At 43.5% G+C, this 20333-nt stretch overlaps 15 protein-coding genes across 15 annotated transcripts; 9 read left to right on the forward strand and 6 right to left on the reverse strand.

Annotated features, from left to right (window-relative positions):
* Positions 1 to 435: 435 nt before the first annotated feature.
* Positions 436 to 1533, forward strand: NEMIN01_0086 (cell division cycle 20-like protein 1, cofactor of APC complex; the record flags this gene model as incomplete). The annotated part of the gene is made up of 1 exon (XM_051476028.1): positions 436 to 1533. One exon carries the CDS (start codon positions 436 to 438, stop codon positions 1531 to 1533), a length of 1098 nt encoding a protein of 365 aa, XP_051331988.1.
* Positions 1534 to 1601: 68 nt separating this feature from the next.
* Positions 1602 to 2201, forward strand: NEMIN01_0087 (uncharacterized protein; the record flags this gene model as incomplete). The annotated part of the gene is made up of 1 exon (XM_051476029.1): positions 1602 to 2201. The coding sequence occupies one exon, from the start codon at positions 1602 to 1604 to the stop codon at positions 2199 to 2201; it is 600 nt and encodes a 199-aa protein (XP_051331989.1).
* Positions 2202 to 2225: 24 nt separating this feature from the next.
* Positions 2226 to 3944, forward strand: NEMIN01_0088 (uncharacterized protein; the record flags this gene model as incomplete). The annotated part of the gene is made up of 1 exon (XM_051476030.1): positions 2226 to 3944. The coding sequence occupies one exon, from the start codon at positions 2226 to 2228 to the stop codon at positions 3942 to 3944; it is 1719 nt and encodes a 572-aa protein (XP_051331990.1).
* An 848-nt stretch (positions 3945 to 4792) lies between these two features.
* Positions 4793 to 5356, reverse strand: NEMIN01_0089 (small subunit ribosomal protein S9e; the record flags this gene model as incomplete). Its single annotated transcript, XM_051476031.1, has 1 exon — positions 4793 to 5356. The coding sequence occupies one exon, from the start codon at positions 5354 to 5356 to the stop codon at positions 4793 to 4795; it is 564 nt and encodes a 187-aa protein (XP_051331991.1).
* A 20-nt stretch (positions 5357 to 5376) lies between these two features.
* Positions 5377 to 5712, forward strand: NEMIN01_0090 (uncharacterized protein; the record flags this gene model as incomplete). Its single annotated transcript, XM_051476032.1, has 1 exon — positions 5377 to 5712. The coding sequence occupies one exon, from the start codon at positions 5377 to 5379 to the stop codon at positions 5710 to 5712; it is 336 nt and encodes a 111-aa protein (XP_051331992.1).
* A 191-nt stretch (positions 5713 to 5903) lies between these two features.
* On the forward strand, positions 5904 to 6356 carry NEMIN01_0091 (large subunit ribosomal protein L21e; the record flags this gene model as incomplete). Its single annotated transcript, XM_051476033.1, has 1 exon — positions 5904 to 6356. One exon carries the CDS (start codon positions 5904 to 5906, stop codon positions 6354 to 6356), a length of 453 nt encoding a protein of 150 aa, XP_051331993.1.
* A 256-nt stretch (positions 6357 to 6612) lies between these two features.
* On the reverse strand, positions 6613 to 7230 carry NEMIN01_0092 (uncharacterized protein; the record flags this gene model as incomplete). The annotated part of the gene is made up of 1 exon (XM_051476034.1): positions 6613 to 7230. One exon carries the CDS (start codon positions 7228 to 7230, stop codon positions 6613 to 6615), a length of 618 nt encoding a protein of 205 aa, XP_051331994.1.
* A 563-nt stretch (positions 7231 to 7793) lies between these two features.
* On the reverse strand, positions 7794 to 12329 carry NEMIN01_0093 (ATP-dependent RNA helicase DDX60; the record flags this gene model as incomplete). Its single annotated transcript, XM_051476035.1, has 1 exon — positions 7794 to 12329. The coding sequence occupies one exon, from the start codon at positions 12327 to 12329 to the stop codon at positions 7794 to 7796; it is 4536 nt and encodes a 1511-aa protein (XP_051331995.1).
* A 520-nt stretch (positions 12330 to 12849) lies between these two features.
* NEMIN01_0094 (uncharacterized protein) lies at positions 12850 to 13611 on the forward strand (the record flags this gene model as incomplete). The annotated part of the gene is made up of 1 exon (XM_051476036.1): positions 12850 to 13611. One exon carries the CDS (start codon positions 12850 to 12852, stop codon positions 13609 to 13611), a length of 762 nt encoding a protein of 253 aa, XP_051331996.1.
* Positions 13612 to 13958: 347 nt separating this feature from the next.
* Positions 13959 to 14717, reverse strand: NEMIN01_0095 (uncharacterized protein; the record flags this gene model as incomplete). The annotated part of the gene is made up of 1 exon (XM_051476037.1): positions 13959 to 14717. The coding sequence occupies one exon, from the start codon at positions 14715 to 14717 to the stop codon at positions 13959 to 13961; it is 759 nt and encodes a 252-aa protein (XP_051331997.1).
* An 82-nt stretch (positions 14718 to 14799) lies between these two features.
* On the forward strand, positions 14800 to 15597 carry NEMIN01_0096 (Gti1/Pac2 family transcription factor; the record flags this gene model as incomplete). Its single annotated transcript, XM_051476038.1, has 1 exon — positions 14800 to 15597. The coding sequence occupies one exon, from the start codon at positions 14800 to 14802 to the stop codon at positions 15595 to 15597; it is 798 nt and encodes a 265-aa protein (XP_051331998.1).
* A 545-nt stretch (positions 15598 to 16142) lies between these two features.
* Positions 16143 to 16484, reverse strand: NEMIN01_0097 (uncharacterized protein; the record flags this gene model as incomplete). The annotated part of the gene is made up of 1 exon (XM_051476039.1): positions 16143 to 16484. One exon carries the CDS (start codon positions 16482 to 16484, stop codon positions 16143 to 16145), a length of 342 nt encoding a protein of 113 aa, XP_051331999.1.
* A 116-nt stretch (positions 16485 to 16600) lies between these two features.
* On the forward strand, positions 16601 to 17344 carry NEMIN01_0098 (uncharacterized protein; the record flags this gene model as incomplete). The annotated part of the gene is made up of 1 exon (XM_051476040.1): positions 16601 to 17344. The coding sequence occupies one exon, from the start codon at positions 16601 to 16603 to the stop codon at positions 17342 to 17344; it is 744 nt and encodes a 247-aa protein (XP_051332000.1).
* A 474-nt stretch (positions 17345 to 17818) lies between these two features.
* Positions 17819 to 18484, reverse strand: NEMIN01_0099 (uncharacterized protein; the record flags this gene model as incomplete). Its single annotated transcript, XM_051476041.1, has 1 exon — positions 17819 to 18484. The coding sequence occupies one exon, from the start codon at positions 18482 to 18484 to the stop codon at positions 17819 to 17821; it is 666 nt and encodes a 221-aa protein (XP_051332001.1).
* A 442-nt stretch (positions 18485 to 18926) lies between these two features.
* On the forward strand, positions 18927 to 20291 carry NEMIN01_0100 (uncharacterized protein; the record flags this gene model as incomplete). Its single annotated transcript, XM_051476042.1, has 1 exon — positions 18927 to 20291. One exon carries the CDS (start codon positions 18927 to 18929, stop codon positions 20289 to 20291), a length of 1365 nt encoding a protein of 454 aa, XP_051332002.1.
* Between the last annotated feature and the right edge of the window lie 42 nt (positions 20292 to 20333).

The raw sequence follows: 20333 nt of genomic DNA on the forward strand, positions 1-20333 counted from the left end.
TAATTAGCTCTTACTGTTCTCTATCTTATTTGCATTTCATGGATTTAAACTGTGAAGATAATGATGTGTCTGGTTGCAACAAATTTATTTTTAATTTTCTGAAGCAATTGTGCAAGTGAAAGTGCAGAACGTAAACTCTACTTTTATAAAAGAAAAAGAAAAATGTACAGTTCCAATATAAAGTTTCTGCTCTTATCTCTTACGAAAAAGAACAGAAAATAAGAACAAACTGAACCAGAGACAAAACAAGGAGAGCAAAAGAAGAGAAAGAACAGCGCTAATTCTGGCACAGAGAGAAGTTGAAAGATAAAGAGAAGATTGATAAAAATTGTGAAGATATTAAATGTTTGTTTGTTGTGACGACGTATAAAGTCTTTTGTTTGGACTTATGGATTTAATTCAGGCCCTAATAATACTATTGTTTATTTACAAACAATGCGGAGATTTATGTTCTTTTCCGAACAGCCTCCTATTTCGAGCAAGGATCTTTTAAGTAAATATAGCGCATCCCAGCAGTCTCCCTTGTTTTCTGAGGAATACGAAAAAATACTGAAAGATGACCCAATAAGCTCGCAAATAGAAAATCCTGTTGAGATCTCAGCTGAAAAAAAAGCCGTTCCCATCCGAACCACCCGTGTAAATGGCCTGGCAGATGACTTCTACAGCAGCTTGCTCGACTGGCAGGGAAGCAGCATCGTGTTTGCCCTCGATGAGAGAATTTTTGTGCAGAACTTTTTAACTGGAAAAACGTGTTTGCTTGCCAGACTAAGCAGTGCGTACATAACATCTGTCAAAATATCTCCAACAGACAACACGGTGTGCGTGGGAACATGCACAGGAGACATAGCTATTATAGACATGGAGGGAAAGATAGTGGCCAAAAGACACTTGCACAAGTCCCGAATAGGCGCGATGGAGTGGAACGGCAAACAGGCACTCACGGGGAGCAGAGACAGAACAGTTAAGACAATAGACATAAGAATCCTGGAGGAAACAAGGAGCATATCCGTGCACACACAGGAGGTCTGCGGCCTGGCTCTTTCTCCCTCAAAAGAGTATTTAGCCACGGGAGGAAATGATAACAAAGTTTTTATAGTTGACAACCGATCAGGAAACCCACTGCACACTCTTTCAGCGCACAAGGCTGCTGTGAAGGCAATGAGTTGGTGTCCGGAGAAGCTAGACAGTCTCGCAACAGGCGGAGGCACTGCAGATAGAACAGTAAAGATATGGAAAACCTCTGGGTCTAAAGAGCAGATGGTAGACTCCATAGACTACGGCTCGCAGGTCTGCAATCTCCGGTGGACAAAGAGAAACGAGCTCATAACAACACACGGATACACGCAAAATGATGTGCGCATGCTGGACATAGCAAAGAACAAACAGAAGCACGTCTTCGAAGGGCACAAGAACAGAGTGATCCACTTTGGAATGAGCACAGACGAAGAGTACTTTGCAACAGGCTCGGGCGATGAAACAATATGTGTCTGGAGAGCACAGGAAAATGATTTGGCAAACTTTCTGGTTAGGTAGCGCACCATTCAGGTATTTGTTTGTTGTTTCACCAATTAGAGAATAAATATCTTCCTGGAGGTAAACTCATGGATAAGAACAACACCTTTGAAGATCGAAACACAAAAAAGTTTGATATTTTAGATCTCCCCGAGTACGACTATCTGTACAAGCAAGACAACGTTCCCTTTGACTGCAACTTCAACTTCTCTATAACAAACGAGTCTAAGTTTCCTGCTGTTTCTCTTTCCTCCTCCGCTGCTCCTTCCGGGAATAATTTGTTCTTCCACACGGAAGAGTTCGCGAGCCAGCAGGAAGAGGCTCTCAAGGTCAAAGAAAAAAACATAGACTACTTCAGCGCAAATGTCACACACCACACAGCCGAGCCCTCTTCTTTCATGCCGTTTAAGAAGGAGAGAGAGCAGCCCATTCCCGAGCAGAGGGAGACGTACAGCTACCCCTCGTACTCGCAGGGAAATGAGCACGCAGTTTTTGTGAATGCGAATCAGTACCAGTACATCAAAAGAAGAAAAGAGAGAAGAGACTACCTAGACTCCCTTGAGAAAAAGACTAATGCGGCATACCAGCACGAGAGCAGACACAAACACGCCATGAAGCGCCCACGAGCTCCATCAGGCCGCTTCCTCACAAAAGAAGAAGCATTCCTAGAGGAGTCCAAAGGCAGTTAAACAATAAACATCCAAAAAATTTTAATGTCTTTTGTGTTGGAGAATGACTCAGTCCAGGACAAACAGCTGTGCAGTGCGATTTTGCACTACATGCCTATCCCTTACTTCAGCAACAACACGTGGTATCTCTCGCTGTGGAAGAGAGTGTATAGTATAAGGCCGCAGGCAGAGGTTCTTTTTCTTATGCACATGAAGGGCGTGGGCCTTTTGAGTGCTTGGCTCTATTTGCGAATGCACGAGCACTTTTTACGTGCTGGGTGTGACTCTTGTGCACATGCTATTTTGGTCGAAGGGATCAAGGCACAGGCGCATCCAATTGAGGAGCTGGAGGAGAAGGTGGATTACTCAGTGGTGAAAGCGCATCCTTTGGAGAAGCCCACGAGAATAAAAATATTTGGGAGAGAGTGGATACACACAACCTCGTATGCACACCCAGAGGATTTGCTTAGAAAAGAAGGAGCAAACATTGCGTACATGGAGTATAAGATCATACAGTACATACGGAGAGCAAAAAAGAAAGAAGACGAAGAAACAGAGAAGGGGCTGAATGAGGTATCTCTTCTCTTTGGAGATGTACGGTCTGCCAGGAAGAACACAGAGGCAGAATTAGAAGAGTGCCCCCCAAAAAAAGAAAAGAAGTCCTTTGGAGCAGAAAGTGCAGATGGTGCGGTGGAGAACACTGCCAATGCATCCCAGAACATAATAGCAGAGACTACAGAGGAGTCTTTAATCGCCAGCGAAATAACAGGTGCGAATAGTGTGTATATCCCAGGAGAGATAGAATCTATCCACAAGAGCCAATTAAATCTTGCTGCAGAGAATGCACAGGAGATGCACAAGGAAAAGCTATCAGAAATACTAGCAGAGACAAGTGCGCAGGAACAGGAAGACTTTTTCATGGACAAAACAGAGGTAGAGGAGATACAGGGGCATGATGGCTCCAGGCTCTCCAAGGCAATAGATGAAGATATGGCAGAAGGAAGGAATGAAGTATACGAGAAACAGGGAATTACTGTAGAGAGCTCTCTATTTGGCAGCCCGGTGGTAGGAAGTAAGCTAGTGATCAAAGAGATGCTGTACATCGTTAAAAAACAGTTGGGCAGCAGATCTTTTTTGGCGACAAGAATAGCAAGTCTTGGCGATGGCAATGTTACTCTTAATGCCAAAGACTATGCGCTGCGCACTGTGCAAAATGCTTCAGAGTATGCAGTGTCAAGAGCACTGGAGCTCTCTGGGTGCACTGTTCCCATAGAAACAGCAATAAAATATTCTGATAAAATCATAGTCCTTTCTCCATATAAGGAAATGGGGTCATTGGATAGAGCCATTAGTCTTATGGTGGAGAAAGCAGGGCACCTATCTGAGATATTAGCTGCTCACTACATCAAAGAGATTCTTCAGATAGGAATGCGTCTAGAGAGCTACGGGCATAGCATAACAAAGTGTCTAGTGCGAGACTTTGTGCTGGTAGTAGAAAATGGCAGAATTTCTTTAAAACTAGCGGACTACAAGCACACCGAAACAGAGAAAAGCTTTTCAGTGTATAGCGCAAGCATTTTTGCACATATTATGCAGAGCATGAAGATTGAATCCACGCAGACTCTTCTTACACAGGTTTTAGCGCCAAAGGCCTGGGCGGAGAAAATAGAGAGATATCTGTCGCAGAAAAGAGAGACTTCTCAGCTCCAAAGCCTTTTCATCACGCAGGAAGTAAGCATATACGAGGAAAGCCATCTAGTGTAGAATAATAAATAGCCTAAGAAAATCTTTTAACGCGCTAGAATAGAAGGCTGGCCTGCTACTCTCGGTGTAAATTCTTTTTTGTAGTAGAATGGCAAAATATACTATTTCTTCTATAGATACATGTAAATATGAATGAATGTTCTAATTTCTATACGTGCAGCTAAGATAGCTAATAATAGCGCATACCGTTAAGAGAACAGAGATAGAAGAAAGCATAAAAAGTACATACAACAGAAGAGTACAAAACAGCTGGTAGATAAACAGAACTGTATACACCCATAGCCAAGTAAATATACAGAGTTTTTGTAGATGTGGGAGTAAGATGTGCATTCTCTGGCCTGCTCATACCTACTCTTATTCTTGTACTTTTCCACAGACAGCCTCAATCTCGTAGAAAGTCTTCAAATAAGTCTAAGTTAAATAATGGTGCTCTCAAGCTATTTCTGGCTATTCGTATATACACCAAAGACCTCTTAAAAATAAATAGCCATGTGTTAGGAGCTGACTATGCCAATCACTCATTGTCTTTAGCTATCTCTTTTCTGCTTGGTATGCACCAGTGTGCCACTTATATTTGGGAACTACGAGTATTTTTTAATATACTGTGATCCCTTGTGGTCTAGTGGCTAGGATTTCGCGTTTTCACCGCGACGGCCGGGGTTCAATTCCCCGCAAGGGAATCTTTTTGTCCACGTGTGCAAACAGAACACACAATCAGCACAGTAGCTCTCTGCTCTCTTTTTTGTGCGCCATTAAAAGTGTCTGCAGCACTCCTGCAGGGCGCTGATGAGGTCTGAAAAGAATGCCAAGATAGAATCTGCCTATAGAAATAGAAATAAAAGATTTTATTATTCGGCTGATGCCTTTACGCTTTTCTTGGCAGTTCTTCCGGGCTTTCCAGTCATGAGTGCAGAGTTTGGCGAGATTTCAATGTATCCATCGCTCTCGGCGTTGACCAGGAATCCAGGCTTGTCCACAATGGCGCCGTTGACAGTGATGTGTCTCTGGTAGATAAGAACACGAGCATGGTGGATGCTCTTTGCAAGCCCAAGGGAAAGGACTTTGGTCTGTAGCCTTCTGTCCAGAAGGGTGGTGATGTCTAGGTCAAGAACTTTCTCAAGCTCCATTATGATGTGTTTCTTTGACTGGTAGTTTATTCCGCTGATGATTCCCTGCTTCTCTAGTCTGTGGAGCAGCGCTCTTCCTTGCACGATTTGGTACTCTTCGTTCGTGTGGATAAGAAGATCCTTTGCTCTTCTCTTTACGTCGTGGAATATCTTTTCAAGGACTCTCAGCTCTCTTTTTGACTTCAGTCCGTATACTCCTACGTACTTCATTTCGTTGATGAGTCTTTGCTTGTCAAATGGTCTTCTCACAGATCCGGCTCTCTTCGAATATGTTGGATTTGTCATGCAGGGGAAAAAAAAGAAAAATGAAAATACAGTATGTTATTGTAAGAAATGACACCGGATTTTCAAAGGGCTCCACAGCAGCGCAGGCTGTTCATGCAGCGGTGCTGTGCTATCACGAACACTTTGATGAAGACTTTAGTCTCTATGTGCTCCTGGGCTCTAAGATGACAACTGTCGTTCTGCAGTGCACAAAAGAAGAGCTAGCCAGAATATCCTCCATACTTGACGAGAAAAAAATAAAGCACAGCAAGTGGCTGGAGATGCCTGAGAACGAAGTGACTTCTCTGGCCATCTACCCGTATGAGAAGGAGTTAGTGCAGAGCATACGAGAGATTCGATCTTTGCGGCTATATTGATGGCTGAATAGATGAAAAGATAGGGACAGATCCCAGAAGATTCCATGCTGTGTGGAAGAGAAAGATAGGCTGTGGAAGGATGGAAGAGAGTGTGTGTTTATTATCCATCTGTGTGGAGTGAATATGGGCTAGTATTTGTCTTTGGAAATTCAAGAAAATAGTAAAGTAAAATTTAAATTTTTGCCCCAGCAATGAGAAGCAAAGGATACAGATCTAACACCAGAAGTACTTTCAAGAAAGAGTACAACCAGCAGAGAATACCGCAGACAACCACCATTCTTAACCAGTACAAAAGAGGAGACTATGTTGACATAAACGTTGACTCTGCCATCCACAAGGGAATGCCCCACAAGACTTTCATTGGAAAGACAGGAAGAGTGTACGCAGTCTTCAAGACCTCTGTGGGAATTGCCCTGACAAAGAGAATTGGAAACAGAATGCACGTCAAGCAGGTCATTACAAGAATAGAGCACGTGAGACCCAGCAACTGCCAGAAAGAAAAGATCGCAAGAGACAACTACAGAGAAGAGCACGGCGTAGCTCCACCAAAGCCTCTTCCAGAAGGCCCCAGACAGGCATTTACTCTTTCGCTAGAGGAGAACACTCCAGTTGTGCTAAAGCCAAACACTCACTATGCTATGTAAGTGGTGCTGACTTCACAGATAGCTAATATTTATCAGTCTAAAATAAAGCATAGCCTACACCATGCACACATTTTCTTTTTACACTTTTTACACGCTCATTTACACTTTGACTACTGAACAAAGGATGCATGTGCATACACGTACTAGCTAGATCTATTTGTGATGTTTATTTATTTACTGTTTATTCTACTGTTTTATGGTCTTATGGAAGATTGATGTTCTTTCTGTGCTTTTTTGCATTCTTTTGCAGTTCCTGCTATTTACGGAATTTAAGAACACAGATAAGCACAAATGTGGCTAGGAAGACACTCCTTGCAGACAGGGCACTCATCAGCTCTTCTGCTCCTTCGCTGAAGAGCCTTAGGACAATCTTTCCTATCTCCTGGCGCACTGGGTCCTGGTTCATGCACTCCTCCCAGGCCTGGCACTGTTTCTCCACGGCGGGCACCCTTTCCCCGGGGCTGCACCGATTTAAATTGTACTGTCTCCTGCACTCTAATATCTTGGCTTTCTGGCTCTCTGTGGATGTGTGTATGCGTATGCTTATGTCGTTTTTCACCATCACAAATCCTTTGATAACAAGAAGAATCATAATCACCACAGCAAATGAGTTGAATATTAGATTCAGATACGCCTGCATTACGAGATTTGCCTTGAGAAGAATCTCGTGCTGGCTTCTGGCTGGAGGGCTTGGAGGAGAATGGAGTATCTGCGGCTTAGTTGGGATTATTGGAGGAGGAGCTCCCGTGTGCTCTGAAGTCTCTATCTTTCTTTTTTTGGGGTTGGAGAAGGACACGTATTGGTACGGGTGCGTTTTGTTTATGGGTTGCTTTGTTTCTTTTTTTCCCCAGTTTATATCGGACAGAGAAGCCATTTAAAGAAAAAATTTGTAAACTCCCCTACAAAAGGACAAAGATTTGTGCAGAGAATGTGCTCTTTTTCTTTCTGCACTTTGTGGGCAATTTGCGATATTTCTTTCTTTTTAACATTTTCTGGCTCTCTGCTGTCCTCTACGTTGGTATAGCTGGCCTCCTCTGCATTAAGTTTGTGCTTTTATAGGTATGAATGAGTCAACAGAGGTACATTTAAATTCTAAACTCTTCGATACTGCAAATAGCACTGCATCACTAAAGAATATCCATCTCTTAAGAGAACAAACACAGCGCATCTTTTAGAAGTTGCAGTGTGTACTAAATATACTACTCTAATGAATACTAAACGTCTGTAAGCTAGAATGCTGTTTATTCTGTAGTAGCATTGCATCCACTGGTATATACCCGAGATAGATACCCACAAGAGACTAATAATAGCTATACAGTGTAGAATAATCCAGATAAGAAATAGATAACAGAGTAAAACAGACGCAAAAGTATTTGAATATGGGCTATTTATTGTAGTTGCGTGCTGTAGAGTAGCACAGAACAACAGGATTTCTTCTTATGCGTGCATCTTGGCAAACCTTTCCTGGAAGTATGTGTAGGTAACGTCTACAAATGGCATGGAAATAGAGGTGGCGTTGTATGTTTTATAGTAGGCCTGCAGCTGTGTTAGAATGTCTTCTATGCTCTTGAGCCTCTGCCACAGCTCTGTTTCTCCCATCCCGCTGCTTCTGAGTATCTGTTTGACGTTCTGATCGATAAAGTACCTCAGAATGTAGTTGCTCTTTTTCGTGTACAGATAGGGAAGAAGTAAGAAGGACTTTGATACCGGCGTGTAGTGCACTCGCTCTGGCACCAGCGCAAGCCACTCAAGCTCTTCTGGCTTCATAAACCTCTTTGTGATCTTTATAGACTCTTTGTAGTATCTGTCAAGGATTGAAAAAATAGCTGGATCAATCGCTGGGAGAGTAGGGAGCTCTGACGTGCTTGGAAGAGGATAGATTTCAAATATGTACGAGACCAGAAGGATGATGTCTCTTGCTATTTCTTCCTTGTCTTTTTTCTGGTTGCATATTGCATCTAGCACTCCTTCATTCACCAGCGACATAAACACAAACGACTCAGCTCCGTACGAAAGGCTGTTCAGGCCCATGTCACAGAGACTCGATGTGTGTGCGAGTTTTCTCTCCATATTCTCAGCGAGTGTGAGAACTTCGGGGGAGAGGAACATCTTCTGCACGAGGTGCTCTTTTTGCGCAGCGAGTATGCTTTCTGTCTGTTCTTTCAGTTTCAGCGATTCTTCAGCGGTTTCTTCTTCACTTCCCTCTTTTGGCAGAGAAATTGACGTAAGGGGGCAGGTTACTATGCTTTCAATCGATGAGTCTTTCACTGTGGGCCTTGCTGACTGTATGGCGAGCAGACTTGTGTACGGATACTCGCCCTTTATGTACGGCAGATAGGAGGTGATAAGACTTCTTACCTTCTGTTTTGAAATTCCAAAGAAGACCACGTTCCCCTGTGTGTCGTACCCTCTTCTTCCAGCTCTTCCTGCCATCTGCTTGAAGCTCATGGAGTCGAGAAGAAGAGAGTCCCCTGCAAAGACTGCAGTGCGGCACGGCATGTTGATACCCAGCGCCAGAGTCTCTGTTGCAAATATCACTCGAAGCTGTTTCATTCGGAAGAGGATTTCAACCATGTTTCTGTACTTCTTTGGTATACCGCTGTGGTGCACGCCAATTCCTCTGTACAGCGCCTGTATAAGCCTGGGGTCCAGCCTTCCTGTTTTTCTCAGGGACTTTGCGTACTCATCGAGCAAATACGCCCCAGACGAGGATATAGTAGGGTCTGTGAAGCAGAATCTGGGGTCTTTTGCATTGGGGTCTATGATCCTTCCCGATGCCTCTTCAGCAACGATCGACTCGCTGATCCAGGAGTCCTTTCCTGTTGCCACTGTTGCATCTCTTGCCCTTCTCATTTCTTTCAGAATCTTTTCGTTTTCTCTGAGATCGGTCTTGGAAAAGGCAGGCGGCGCGCACTTTTCAAACTTTTCGAGCTCTTCTGACAGTCTGATCGCAAGCGAGTTGCAGACAGTTCGCTCGAGATTGAACACAATGCACGGGAGCTTGTCTGCAGCCTCGAGCTCCACCACAAGGTCAAGCACGTTGTCCAGGAGATAGTCTGTGTTGTAGAGGAGTATGTCGGGCGATATTTCTGTTTTTTTAATTTCCATATTCTCAACGCTTTTTGTGAGTTCTGCTTCCTCGCTTTCTGCAAAAACTTTCTTGCAGTCCACTGTTTTCTTTCCCCCTGCTTTCATCAGCTCTTCGTTATTTTTTTCCTTCTGGGCTGCTTCGATCATCTGTTTGTCCAGTCTGTTCTTCAGATCGTCGTCTATTTTCTGGAATCCTTCCTTTGCGTCTCTGACCAGAATCTCGTATATCTGCGTGACCTGCTGGGGCTCTAGCTCGTTTGTCTTGATCATCTTCTGGAATGTTTCAATGACGTACTTCTCGTACTTTTTTACATCTCCCTTTGTTATGCAATTTGTTTTGAAGAACTTTCTGGGCATGAACTGTTTTGCAAGGTGCTTTCTGGCGCTGTCATTTTTCAGCACAGCATATACGGCGTAGTACAGATTGAGAAGCTCGTCGGGGAGGAAGTTTACATCGTTGCTGAATCCTTCTTCTTTGATTCCTCTGAAGGAGTATGCAAAGAGAGAGTGTATCTGCGCAATTGCCTTCTCTCCTGCCTCTCTTGTTGTTTTGTGGCAGTTTTCGAGGGCTTTGATCTCCTTTGGCACGAAAATGTAGTTTTTTATCTCGCAGTATCTTTCTTTGTGCACAACCAAATTGCACACTCTGTTTTTCTTTTCTTCAATTTTCTTGATCCAGTTGAAGAACTCGTGGAGATTCCCAATGGTGGCGCTGAGGAGGAGGAGAGGGCACGGGCTGAAGTGGATGATTTTCTCCATGCTAGACCCTATCTTACTGTCGCTTATTTTGTGCACTTCGTCTATCACGATGTATCTTATTCTGTCGAGATACGGATGGCCTTTCTTAGACGGCTCGGGAGGCATGGTGAGTATTTTCTCCAGCACGGGAGGAACGGTAATGAGCACCTGGCAGGTAAATGGCGATATTTGGAAATCGCTCATGCAAATACCCTGCAGAATGTTGCTCTGCTTGATGTACGGTTTTGATCCAAATCGGGCATACACATCTGCAGCCACCTGGTTCACAAGGGCCTTTGTGGGCGCAACAAAAATGACAATCCCGTCATTGCTTTCTCTGAGGACCTTCTCCATGGCATAGTAGCAGATAAATGTTTTTCCAGAGGAGGTAGGAGCACATATCACTGCGCTTTGGTTAGCATCAACAATCTCCAAAAGATCAAACTGCCATCCGTCTGGCTTGAACAAAAGTCTTGGGTCTTCCTGCGAGTTAAGAGACCTCTTCAGCTTATCCCCTGCGTGCTGCATAAGGAACGAAATGTCGTTGTCATTTGGCTTCCCGGTGGCTCCTGGAGTGAAGCTTATGCTTACGGGCGCACAGCCATCGTATATCTCTGTGCAGCTTGGGTCTTTTTTGTTTATGTAGCTGATGCTGTACTTCTTGCACATCTCCAGAACTGTGGACTCAAACGAGTGGTCGAGCAGACGCTGCATGGCAAACTGCAGCTCTTCAATGGACGACTCTTTTGCATACTTTTCAATAAAAGAGACACAGTTCATGTAGAGAGAAACGAGGTCTTTCTTATTTGGCACTTTTTTTCTCTTTTCCAGGCTCCACAGATTGTCGTAGAACTCTATGTTCAGCAGGAGCACTTTTCTGCATATGAAGGATGAGTGTATTCTTGGGAGGAAAGACTCAAGGTGTCTCCTCTTCTCGTATGTAACGGAAAATGACTCGTACTTGGCTTTGAAGCTCTTCAAAAACGCTATGTCCTTCTTTTTTGACTCCAGCTCCTTCTGTTTCTTGTTTTTCTCTATGATCTCCAGCTGTTTTTTGCTCAGCTTTTCTTTTGTCTCTTTTTCTTTCTTTTTCTTTGTTTTGTCGGTTACGAGTGTTATTGGGTTGTGGAGATGCTTTCCCTCGTGGAGAGACTGCGCTGTTTTCTTCAGGCTCTCAATGTACATCTGCTCGGTGCGGAAAGATCTCTCCTGCTCCTCATTGTAGAACTTTACAGACGAGAGAGATGTGGGGATAAATACGCTCTTTCTGCGGGGCTTCTCCTTTCCCTCTTCTACACTCTCTGCCTTTTCTGTCTGTGCTTCTTCTGGGTTTAGAAGACAGCCATCTATCATATCCTTCAGACTGCACACCTCAGCTGTCTTAATGGCGCTCGCTATTTCTTTGATCAGCTCTGTGCTCACTGGCTCTTCTTTTCTTGAATATCTCGAGAAACATCTTTTTTCTGAAAGCACTTCTTTGTGTGCTTCGTAGACACTTTCGCCCAGGTGTTTCTTTATGATGGTCTCTGCTGCTTCCTGTGCTTTTTCAGCGCTTTCCATCTTGACCACTGGATACTCTTTTGTGATGTACTCCACTCCGTATAGATAGTTCGAGGGGTTTGTGACAAACATAAACAGCCTTGGAGCACGGAAGGTTTCTTTGTCCAGAACACCTGCGTACAGAGAGAGTCCCAGGATTGTGTTTAAAAATACTAGAGATCGCGTATTTTGGTATGCAACTCCTATGCAGATGTGCTCCTCCTTTAGGAACTGCCTGAACTCTTTGTCCTGCAGAGAGTGGAACCAGATGGTCTTGATTGAGCAGCTTTTTTCCAGAGCAGCGATCACCTCTCGCATGCATATGCTTCGCTCTGCTGTTTCTTCCTCATCGTGGAACAGAACTATGTACGAGTCTTTAAAGCCCGAGAGCTTGAGACTGTGTCCAATGGTGTCTGCTATGGTGTCCAGAAGCTTTAGAGGAAGCGTGCTGCTTTTTATTTTGTACACGTCTTCGATGTATCTGTAGATAGAGTGGCCGTTTATCACCATCTTTCCTATTCCAACAAATGACTCGCTTACATCTATCATCTGGGTGGGCATGTTCGCATACCACTCTTTATATATGTTTGGCATTTCTTTTTTCATGGGTAAAATTATTCTAAAGAGTTTAAGCGAACTTTAAATATTTTTGCGCTTTCTATCTGCTCTGCTGTCTATCTGCGCTGTGCACAGCTGCTACTTGTTTCTACGCACACGGGCTGTGTGTGTGCCTATCCATGCACTTCGAAAATTCTAGAGATGCTCGTACTGCTGAGTGAAGTATTTTACTGCTGTATTTATAACGCTTTTTACTCTTTGGCAGAGATGCTCCATAACTGTTCCTAGAGTGTGTCTACTTGGAGATGTTTGGTAGATATGTGTGCTGTTTTTGTTGATGCTTCACACTTTTTATCCAAGACTGCAAGATAACTGATGTTAAATAGCCGTTGTTTTTGTGGTTTTATAGATGGACAGTATTTCAAGCAGAAACAGCACTGTTTGCGGTGTGCAAGAGGATGTATCTGTTCTAGCAGAGAAAAAGGCTGAGTCTATCTTTGTTTTTGCTGCAAAGGAAAGAGACGCTCTTATATTAGTAGAATAGTATATTCTTTTTTTATTTAGTTGCATGCCACAGAGAACAACACTTTATGTCATACACATGCCATACACGCTAAAAGAGTACAACATCGGGCATCTTCTGACCACCTGCAAGGTGAGCGAGAGAGAGGCAAACAACGGAATGCGCGTTTCTGTTCTTGAAAACAAACACATGGACTCTTCAGAAGAGGGAGGCCCGTGCCAGTACACATCAAAGGTAATTGATTTTTCCAAAAAAGTGCCTTCCTTCTTCAGAGCCATGGCGCCCTCGGGGTCTCTGACTATGAGCGAAATATCGCACAACGCGTTCCCAGTCTGCAAAACTGTGTACACAAGCGGTGCTCTCTCTGAAAAAAAGTTTAAAGCAAAAATAGACACGCTTTTCTTTGAGGGGTACAAGGCCCCGGTGGATCCCTTTACAGACGGAGTAGTCTCTGAAAACTGCGAAACTCTTGATCTGATACACGGGCCACAGATGGCAGAAGGCATTGATCTGGCAGAGCTGAAAGACGATAAGGGAAACCCGATGTTTTTGAAGGACTGGGAGAAGTCGCAGAGTTCTGTGATGACTGTGTTTAAGCGCGTTCAGCTGGACTTCCACGTGCCCATTTTTGGAAAACGGTACATCGAAGACATAGAAAAGTTTATGCGAAAGATCTTCATACAGGGACACCAGGAGGTGATTAAGTACCACAAAGAGTGGAAAAACATGACCATGGAACAGGTGCGCGCTGAGGAGGAGAAGGTGAAAAAAGAGCTGGACGAAAAATACCCGCCAAAGAACAAGTAGGTTTATTTCTCAAATGGGATAAAATCGTTAATTTCAATAAAATGCTCTAGCTGATCTATGTAAACCACTCCGTTGTCTCCTATTGTGATGTGTTCCAGCGCAAATATCTTTTTAAGTATGTAGAGCAGGCTTTCAGTGTCCATGTGTCTGCTTTCATGTATGTGCAATTTTAAGCTCAATCTTCTGTTTCTATAGTTTATTTAATAAAAGTTTCATCACTTTGTTCTGTTTCTATGCGCTAAGACATTAAAAATTCAGAAACCAGGAAGCTCTTATATCTCCATAGGGAGCTATGTACAAAGCATCTTTTCTATTCCTGTTGCCTGTGCTACTTATTTCATGCAACTCTACATCTCTGTTTTTTGGTTCTTGTACATGTCTATGTTGTAGGGTGATGTTCTGATGTTGTAGAAGGATTTTGGAGAGTGCCTTTCTAGTCTCCATATTTCAGAGATAACCTGGTGCACCAGGCTTATATTTGTTGCAGCAAGCGAGATTTTGTCTAGTACGCTACTCAGGGCCTCTATGCTCGGAGTAAAAGCGGGTATGTTCTCGTGGATGTACAGGAGGGTCTTGAAAGGAATTTCTTCTAAGATGTGCAGAACCTCTTTCGGTACTTCGTTTGTTTTGTGGTAGAGTATTTTCCCGATTGCATGGAAAAAGCAGATGTTGCTGTTTCCGTTCTCCAGAAGCACTTTGTGCGATTCTTCTGGTAGCTTTGCTGTCTGCACCACGCGGTGCATGCTTGTCTTGCCTGTGGCAGACGGACAGTGCTTTTTTACAGTGCGTATTGCAACCAGGGGAACTTTTATGTGTTTACAGTTTTTTATTTTTCTGTGGAAGTATGGCTGGTCTGTTTCGAAAATAATTCCGCGATATTCGCACTTTTTCACGCGCATCTCTTCAGTGACCCGAAGCAGATATATCATTGATTTGCTGATTCTGTGTGCTTTGTACTCTTCTATGTCATCTATTTCGATCAGCTCGTACTCTGTGCTCTCGATGACCTTTTTTATCAAAGCTGTTTTCCCCGATCCTCCGGGGCCTGATACTACAACAGCTGCTGTTTTCAAATGCTCCATGGCACTTTCCAAGCTCTTCTCCATATAATAAAATTCTCAAAATTAATTTTTAACAAAAAGATAAGGTTTGCTTTCTGCGCATAAATAACCCACATCTTTTTTGCACATGGATCGGATCATGGAAGGAAAAACCTTGGCATTTTCCAGTAGAGGAAGTGCCATGTGTGCTGAAACGATATTTGGCGTTATTAACAGCGAAGAAGAGTGTCTGAAAGTGATAGACATGGCAAGACTCAGCGCGCTCCCCAGGGTCAAGTCGAGGCTGTCCGATGAAGAGCGCAACTCCATCCGGCCGGGGAGCATATACGTGTATGAAGAGGAAGAAAGCGGAATATCTCGGTGGACGGACAGCAAAACATGGTCCTCTTCGAAAATACAAGGGAGATGTCTGATGTACTACGAACTAGCTGAAACGCCGTGCGATGAGAGGCTGGAGAGCCTTCGATACAGCAGCAGCCTTGAGAACGTCTTAAGCACGGGCAGGGAGATCATCAGTCTTGGCGTGCACGAGAAGAAAGTCCGCAAGAAGAACGGGCTGATAAAAATGACTACATCCCTTGTGTATGAAAGCAAGTCGTACCATCTTCTTTCTTACTTCACAGAGCCCTTTTCCAAAGAGTACACAAGAGGGCCCATTTGGAACATGGTGTATGCCTGGGAGATACCCTTCAATCTCGTTCTTCGTGTAAACTACCGAAGGCGCAGGAAGACGGGAAAGATCCCCACCAACGACTCCATCAAGCCAATCAAGATAAGACAAAGGTATGAGAAAAAACTGAACTCCTTTCCTCTCTCTGAGAAGCAGGGTGTAGTTAGGAAAGAAACAGAAGACATAGATATAACCCGAGAGATTCTTGATGAGTACGCTTTGCCGAGTAATAATGGATTCTTTTCTTTTCAATGATGAATTTGTTGTGTGTTTATTGCAGAATTTTCTTGCTATTTTTTGCAAACTAGCACTCTTCCACAATAATTCTTAGACCGTACAAAAATGAATGTGCTTACACAAATAAAAAACAAAAAAATAATATTAGCATACTAATTATTGTAAGAGTTTTATTATGCATAGCAGTTTACTGCAGAGGGCAGTCTTTGAAGAAAAACACTGCTTTTTCTAGATGTATCTCAATAGGGCAGTTTAACCACAGCTTAGAGAATAATCTACAGCTGGTTTTCAATAGATTGAATATATTCACATTAGATAAACAGTAAATTACTGCTCTACAGGCTCGTCTTGTATAGTGAAGATAATTCTGGGTGGTGAAGAGAGTAGTCAGTTTGGGTAGGTGATTGGCTGGAGTGCTTAGGATAGATGCTACTTTCCTTAAGAACCCATAGATGAGAAAGAGTAATTGCTAGAGTAAGTAAATATGAGAGGATGTGTTTATTAAAGAGAGAATAAATACAGTTACTCTTCCTCGATACGGCAAAGAGTGTGTACATGATATACTACATTTCATCTGGTACAACTTCTATGTAGTGCGAGCAGGTCATGCACTCAGCCGTTCCTAGCTGGTCAGCGTCTGCGTATATAGTTCCGCACCGGCATTTTGTGCGTGCAGCTTCAGAGAGTCTAACAGTCATGTACGGCAGGCTGTCCAGAGTGTCCTTTTCTTCGCGCGGAAGAGAGAGGATTTTTGCGTATGCTTCTTTCACCTTAATAAAGTCAACGTCTGTTTTGTTTCTTGTCGCATCGGGGTGTGTTTGTTTTACCTTTTGTTTGTACGCTTTTTTCAGCTCGCTTGGGCTGCATCCTTTTGAAACACCAAGAACGGCGTGTGGACACTCCATAACGTAAAATTTTAAAGATTTGTTTATTTGGTATAGAAACACTTTAAAACAATGTATGGTGACAAGCAAAACACTGTTAGAGCTTAGGATATATAAGACAGATGGAAAGAAGAAGTATGAAAATAGCGGGTATTATTCTACTGGCAATGGCAGCTTGGACTAACTGCTACATAGACACATCGGCTAACGAAGGCAGAATAGTGGCAACTGTTCCATATAAAACTCTGTTCTTCCTTCGAAAGCTTTCACCATACACCAGCAGAAGGATCGATAGACCTCTTCCCATGGGCGCACAAAAGAGATTAGATTCCGAGGAAAAGTTTTCGCCTTTCCACTCAGTTCTTGTGATAAAGAGACAGCAGAGCCTTGAGGATCCTATCGGCAGCGCCATGCACCGCGGAGAGGCTGCAGAGTCTTTCATAAAAGACTTCCTTGTTTCGCATCTGCAGCACATCAACGCAATGGAAAACAACTACGCAGAAAGCACCAACCAGTTCAACACTGAGAAGATATACAACGACCTGTACAAGAAGCAGACAGCGCAGAAGATTTCTGCGCACAGAAAATCAGCAAACATGCTTGGAGACGAGATTGATTCCATTATGGCAAACGCAGCCAAAGAGATAACACCGCAGATCGAGGAGATAGAAAACAAAGGCGCCATAGGAAAGACCCTCAAGAGAACAAAGAGACAGGTGGGCAGGAAGATCAAGAAGGCACGAGGAGCAATGAAAAAGGGCGTTAAAGTGAACGGATACACCATTCTTCTTTTCGTTGTAATTTGCCTGATTTCAGGGTTTGCAGGATACTCGATTCGAGGAAAAACATCAACAGAGCACTATGTTCCACTGGACAAGTAATCAGCACAAGTGAGCAGGATAGACATCTGTTTTAAGGTTTGGAGAACAAAATATGCAAGAGGTAGTATATACACCTAAAAACATGCACAGGGGCATACCAGGGTATCTGCAAGGGCAGAGGCGGCATAGAGCTAAACAGACAAATAAACTCGCTTACTCACTTTTCGTTAGAATCTTTATATTTATAGAAGCAAAGGCTGCCACCAAAGAGTGAAAGTAAAAAGATAAAACAATGTGGCGCACGAATGCTGTATGTAACTTTACTTTAAAATTGAAAATATGTGGAACAATGTTTGTGCAGCAGAAATAACCAGAAAGAGTGCAGACACATAAGTGCAAAGCCACACATTTATTAGAAAGATGGTCTTCTGCTAACACGAAGTTTTATCAGAGCATGCAGATTTACTAAACAGATCTGCATTGGAATCTCTCTGCACGATATTTTGCAAAAGATAGCTAGAAGTACACGGATCTTTAGAAGTGTTTCTTCTTCTGTTTTTTTGTTTTAGAGGGGCAGTGTTTGACAATGTGGCCCTTTTGTTCGCAGTTGAAGCAAACCGCGTGGTTTTGTTTTGATTTTCGAGAGACATACACAGGCATCGCGTGAGAGGTCTTTACTATGTCCAGCAAATAGCCAATTGTCTCCTTCCACGGCTTTTTTTCCAAAGACTCTGTGTCGATTGAATAAATATTCTTTTCCTGCAGCTGCCGTATTATCTCTCGCTTTATGCTCTCTTCTATGCCCGCATCTGCTTTATTATCGCCACTGAAGGGATTCTCCATCTGCACTTCATCTATCTCACACGGCTTGAAATCAGGAGACTCTGTTTGCTGGAAGGTAGTCAGTGATGTGCCTAGAGAGCTATCCACTGTCTCCTCCTGTATTGGAGTACAGCTCGCCTCTGGGAGCATCTGTGTGCGGCGGCTCCTGAAGTTCTCTCTGGATTCTCGGAACTGGAGGATTTCTTTTCTTGCCTGCTCCTTCTCAGGAGACTCTTCCATGTCAAAGTATGCCTGGCAGAGGTTTTTAAGGCCTATTCCTGCTGATGTTGCGATGATTTGTATCTCCCACTCCTGCACTCTTCGTTGCACCTCTCCTGCACACGGCCTCATCTCCTGTAGTTCCTCGGTGTTGTCCATTTTTATTGCTTTATTTACATCAATAATCATTTAATTGTTTGCCTGGAGAGGTACACACTACTTAGAAGGAAACCCACGCAAGAAAGAACAACTGTGCATGTGCACTCTCTATACAGTAGCACCTGCACAAAGCTTATCTGCTCTGTAAGCTTCTCCAATGAGTAAATTTTCTGTTTTAAATTCTACACTCTTTAATGTAAATATATTATTATAGAGCATTATCCAATTTTGTGTAGAACATTACTAGGCTAATTTAGAGAAAATCTGCACTTTCTTCAAAGCTCCACAGAGTATAACGAAGAAATCAGATGCACTTTATATACTTCTGCTCTCCAGAATATCCAAGAGTGTGTGGAACAGAGTTATGCACACTGGAGCATTTTAACTGTCTCTCTGCGCTGCCATCCATAAAAATTTAAAAACTTTGGGAATATTCCTAGCAATGCACAGACCATACTCAGAGTTCATAGAAAAAGACAGCAATATGTCCCTGCAGAGAATGATCCACATCACCCTGCAAAGTCTTACAGAAAGAGGGATCAAAGAGGGGCTTTTTCGGACGGGGAAAAATGAGCTGAGTGTGCGAAGCATATACAACAAGCTCTTTCCCGCCATGCACAACTCGTCTGCCTTTGTTGAGGCACACCGGCTCAAGCTGTACATCCAGGACGGCATGGAAAAAGAGGCCCTGGAGCAGATTCGCAGGATGCGGTCTTTTGATGACAAAGCAATTTTTTCTCTTCTAAACTACTCCTTTCTCTTTGCAGTTATTAACAAGATGCCCAACATCATTGAAGCCTTTTTCTCCAAAGGGTTTCCTCGCAATGTGAACCTGCGGATATTCGGGTGCAAGAACAGCATCGTATTTCCCACGTACTTCCACCTTGCGCTGGCAGCACAGAATCTGGCGGTTATCATGCTTTTCTTCAAGAGAACGATAGACTACCACGAGACATGGCACGGTCTGGGGCCTGTGCACTTGGCAGCGGTTAATCCTGACATCAGAGTGCTCGACATAGTTCTAACGTACGGAGGCAATCCCATGGAGGTTACAACGACTCTGCAGTACTCCCTGCTGAACAATCTCTTCAAAAAGCAGGAGCTGCAGTACAGAGAGGCAGGAAGACCGATATATCCTGTGGATCTTGCAGCTGTGTCCAACAACTGGGGGTCTTTTCTTCTTCTGATGAAAAAGTCGCCAAAGTGTGCAGCACACTCGCAGCATCTCCTGCACATTCTGAACAGTCTGGAGATGGTGATAAAGGCAATAAACATTGGCGCGCGCTTGGACATCCCGCTTGCCGATGGCTCCACCATTCTGCACACTAAAACATACCACAACAGGCCAGAAATGGTCGCTTTCTATGTAGCTCTGAAGCTCCCGATGGGCGTAAAGAACAGGGCAGGGTCAACGCCCTTGAGTCTCGCGCTGGATCTGGAGCACCGCGATGTTGCGTGGATTTTGATGATGAATGGCGCAAAAGTCTGCAAAAGCTACGAGAGCCATCCGATTGTAGAGGAGATAGAAAAGGGGTGGGTGCCTGTGTACTCGCAGCAGGAGAAGTTCGAGTACTACAAACACGCAGCCTCGTATGCAGAGATTGTAAATCACAAAGCAAAGAGCAGGTTCTTCATCAAAAGAATACTGAACAGAGACAAAAATACGATAGAAAGCGAAGTCAACAGGCTAAACAGCAAGATACAAAAGATAGAGAAAGAAGCGAAAACAGCGTTCAGAGACCTTCCCAAGGAAGAGCTCTACAAGAAGTTTTTGGAGGTGATATCCAAATACTCAGCAAAAGACTAGCGCCAGTATAAAAAGAACATAGTATATACCGAAAATAAAAGA

This window comes from Nematocida minor, assembly GCF_024244105.1.
Source record: "Nematocida minor strain JUm1510 chromosome Unknown 7925, whole genome shotgun sequence".
NCBI lineage: Eukaryota > Fungi > Microsporidia > Nematocida > Nematocida minor.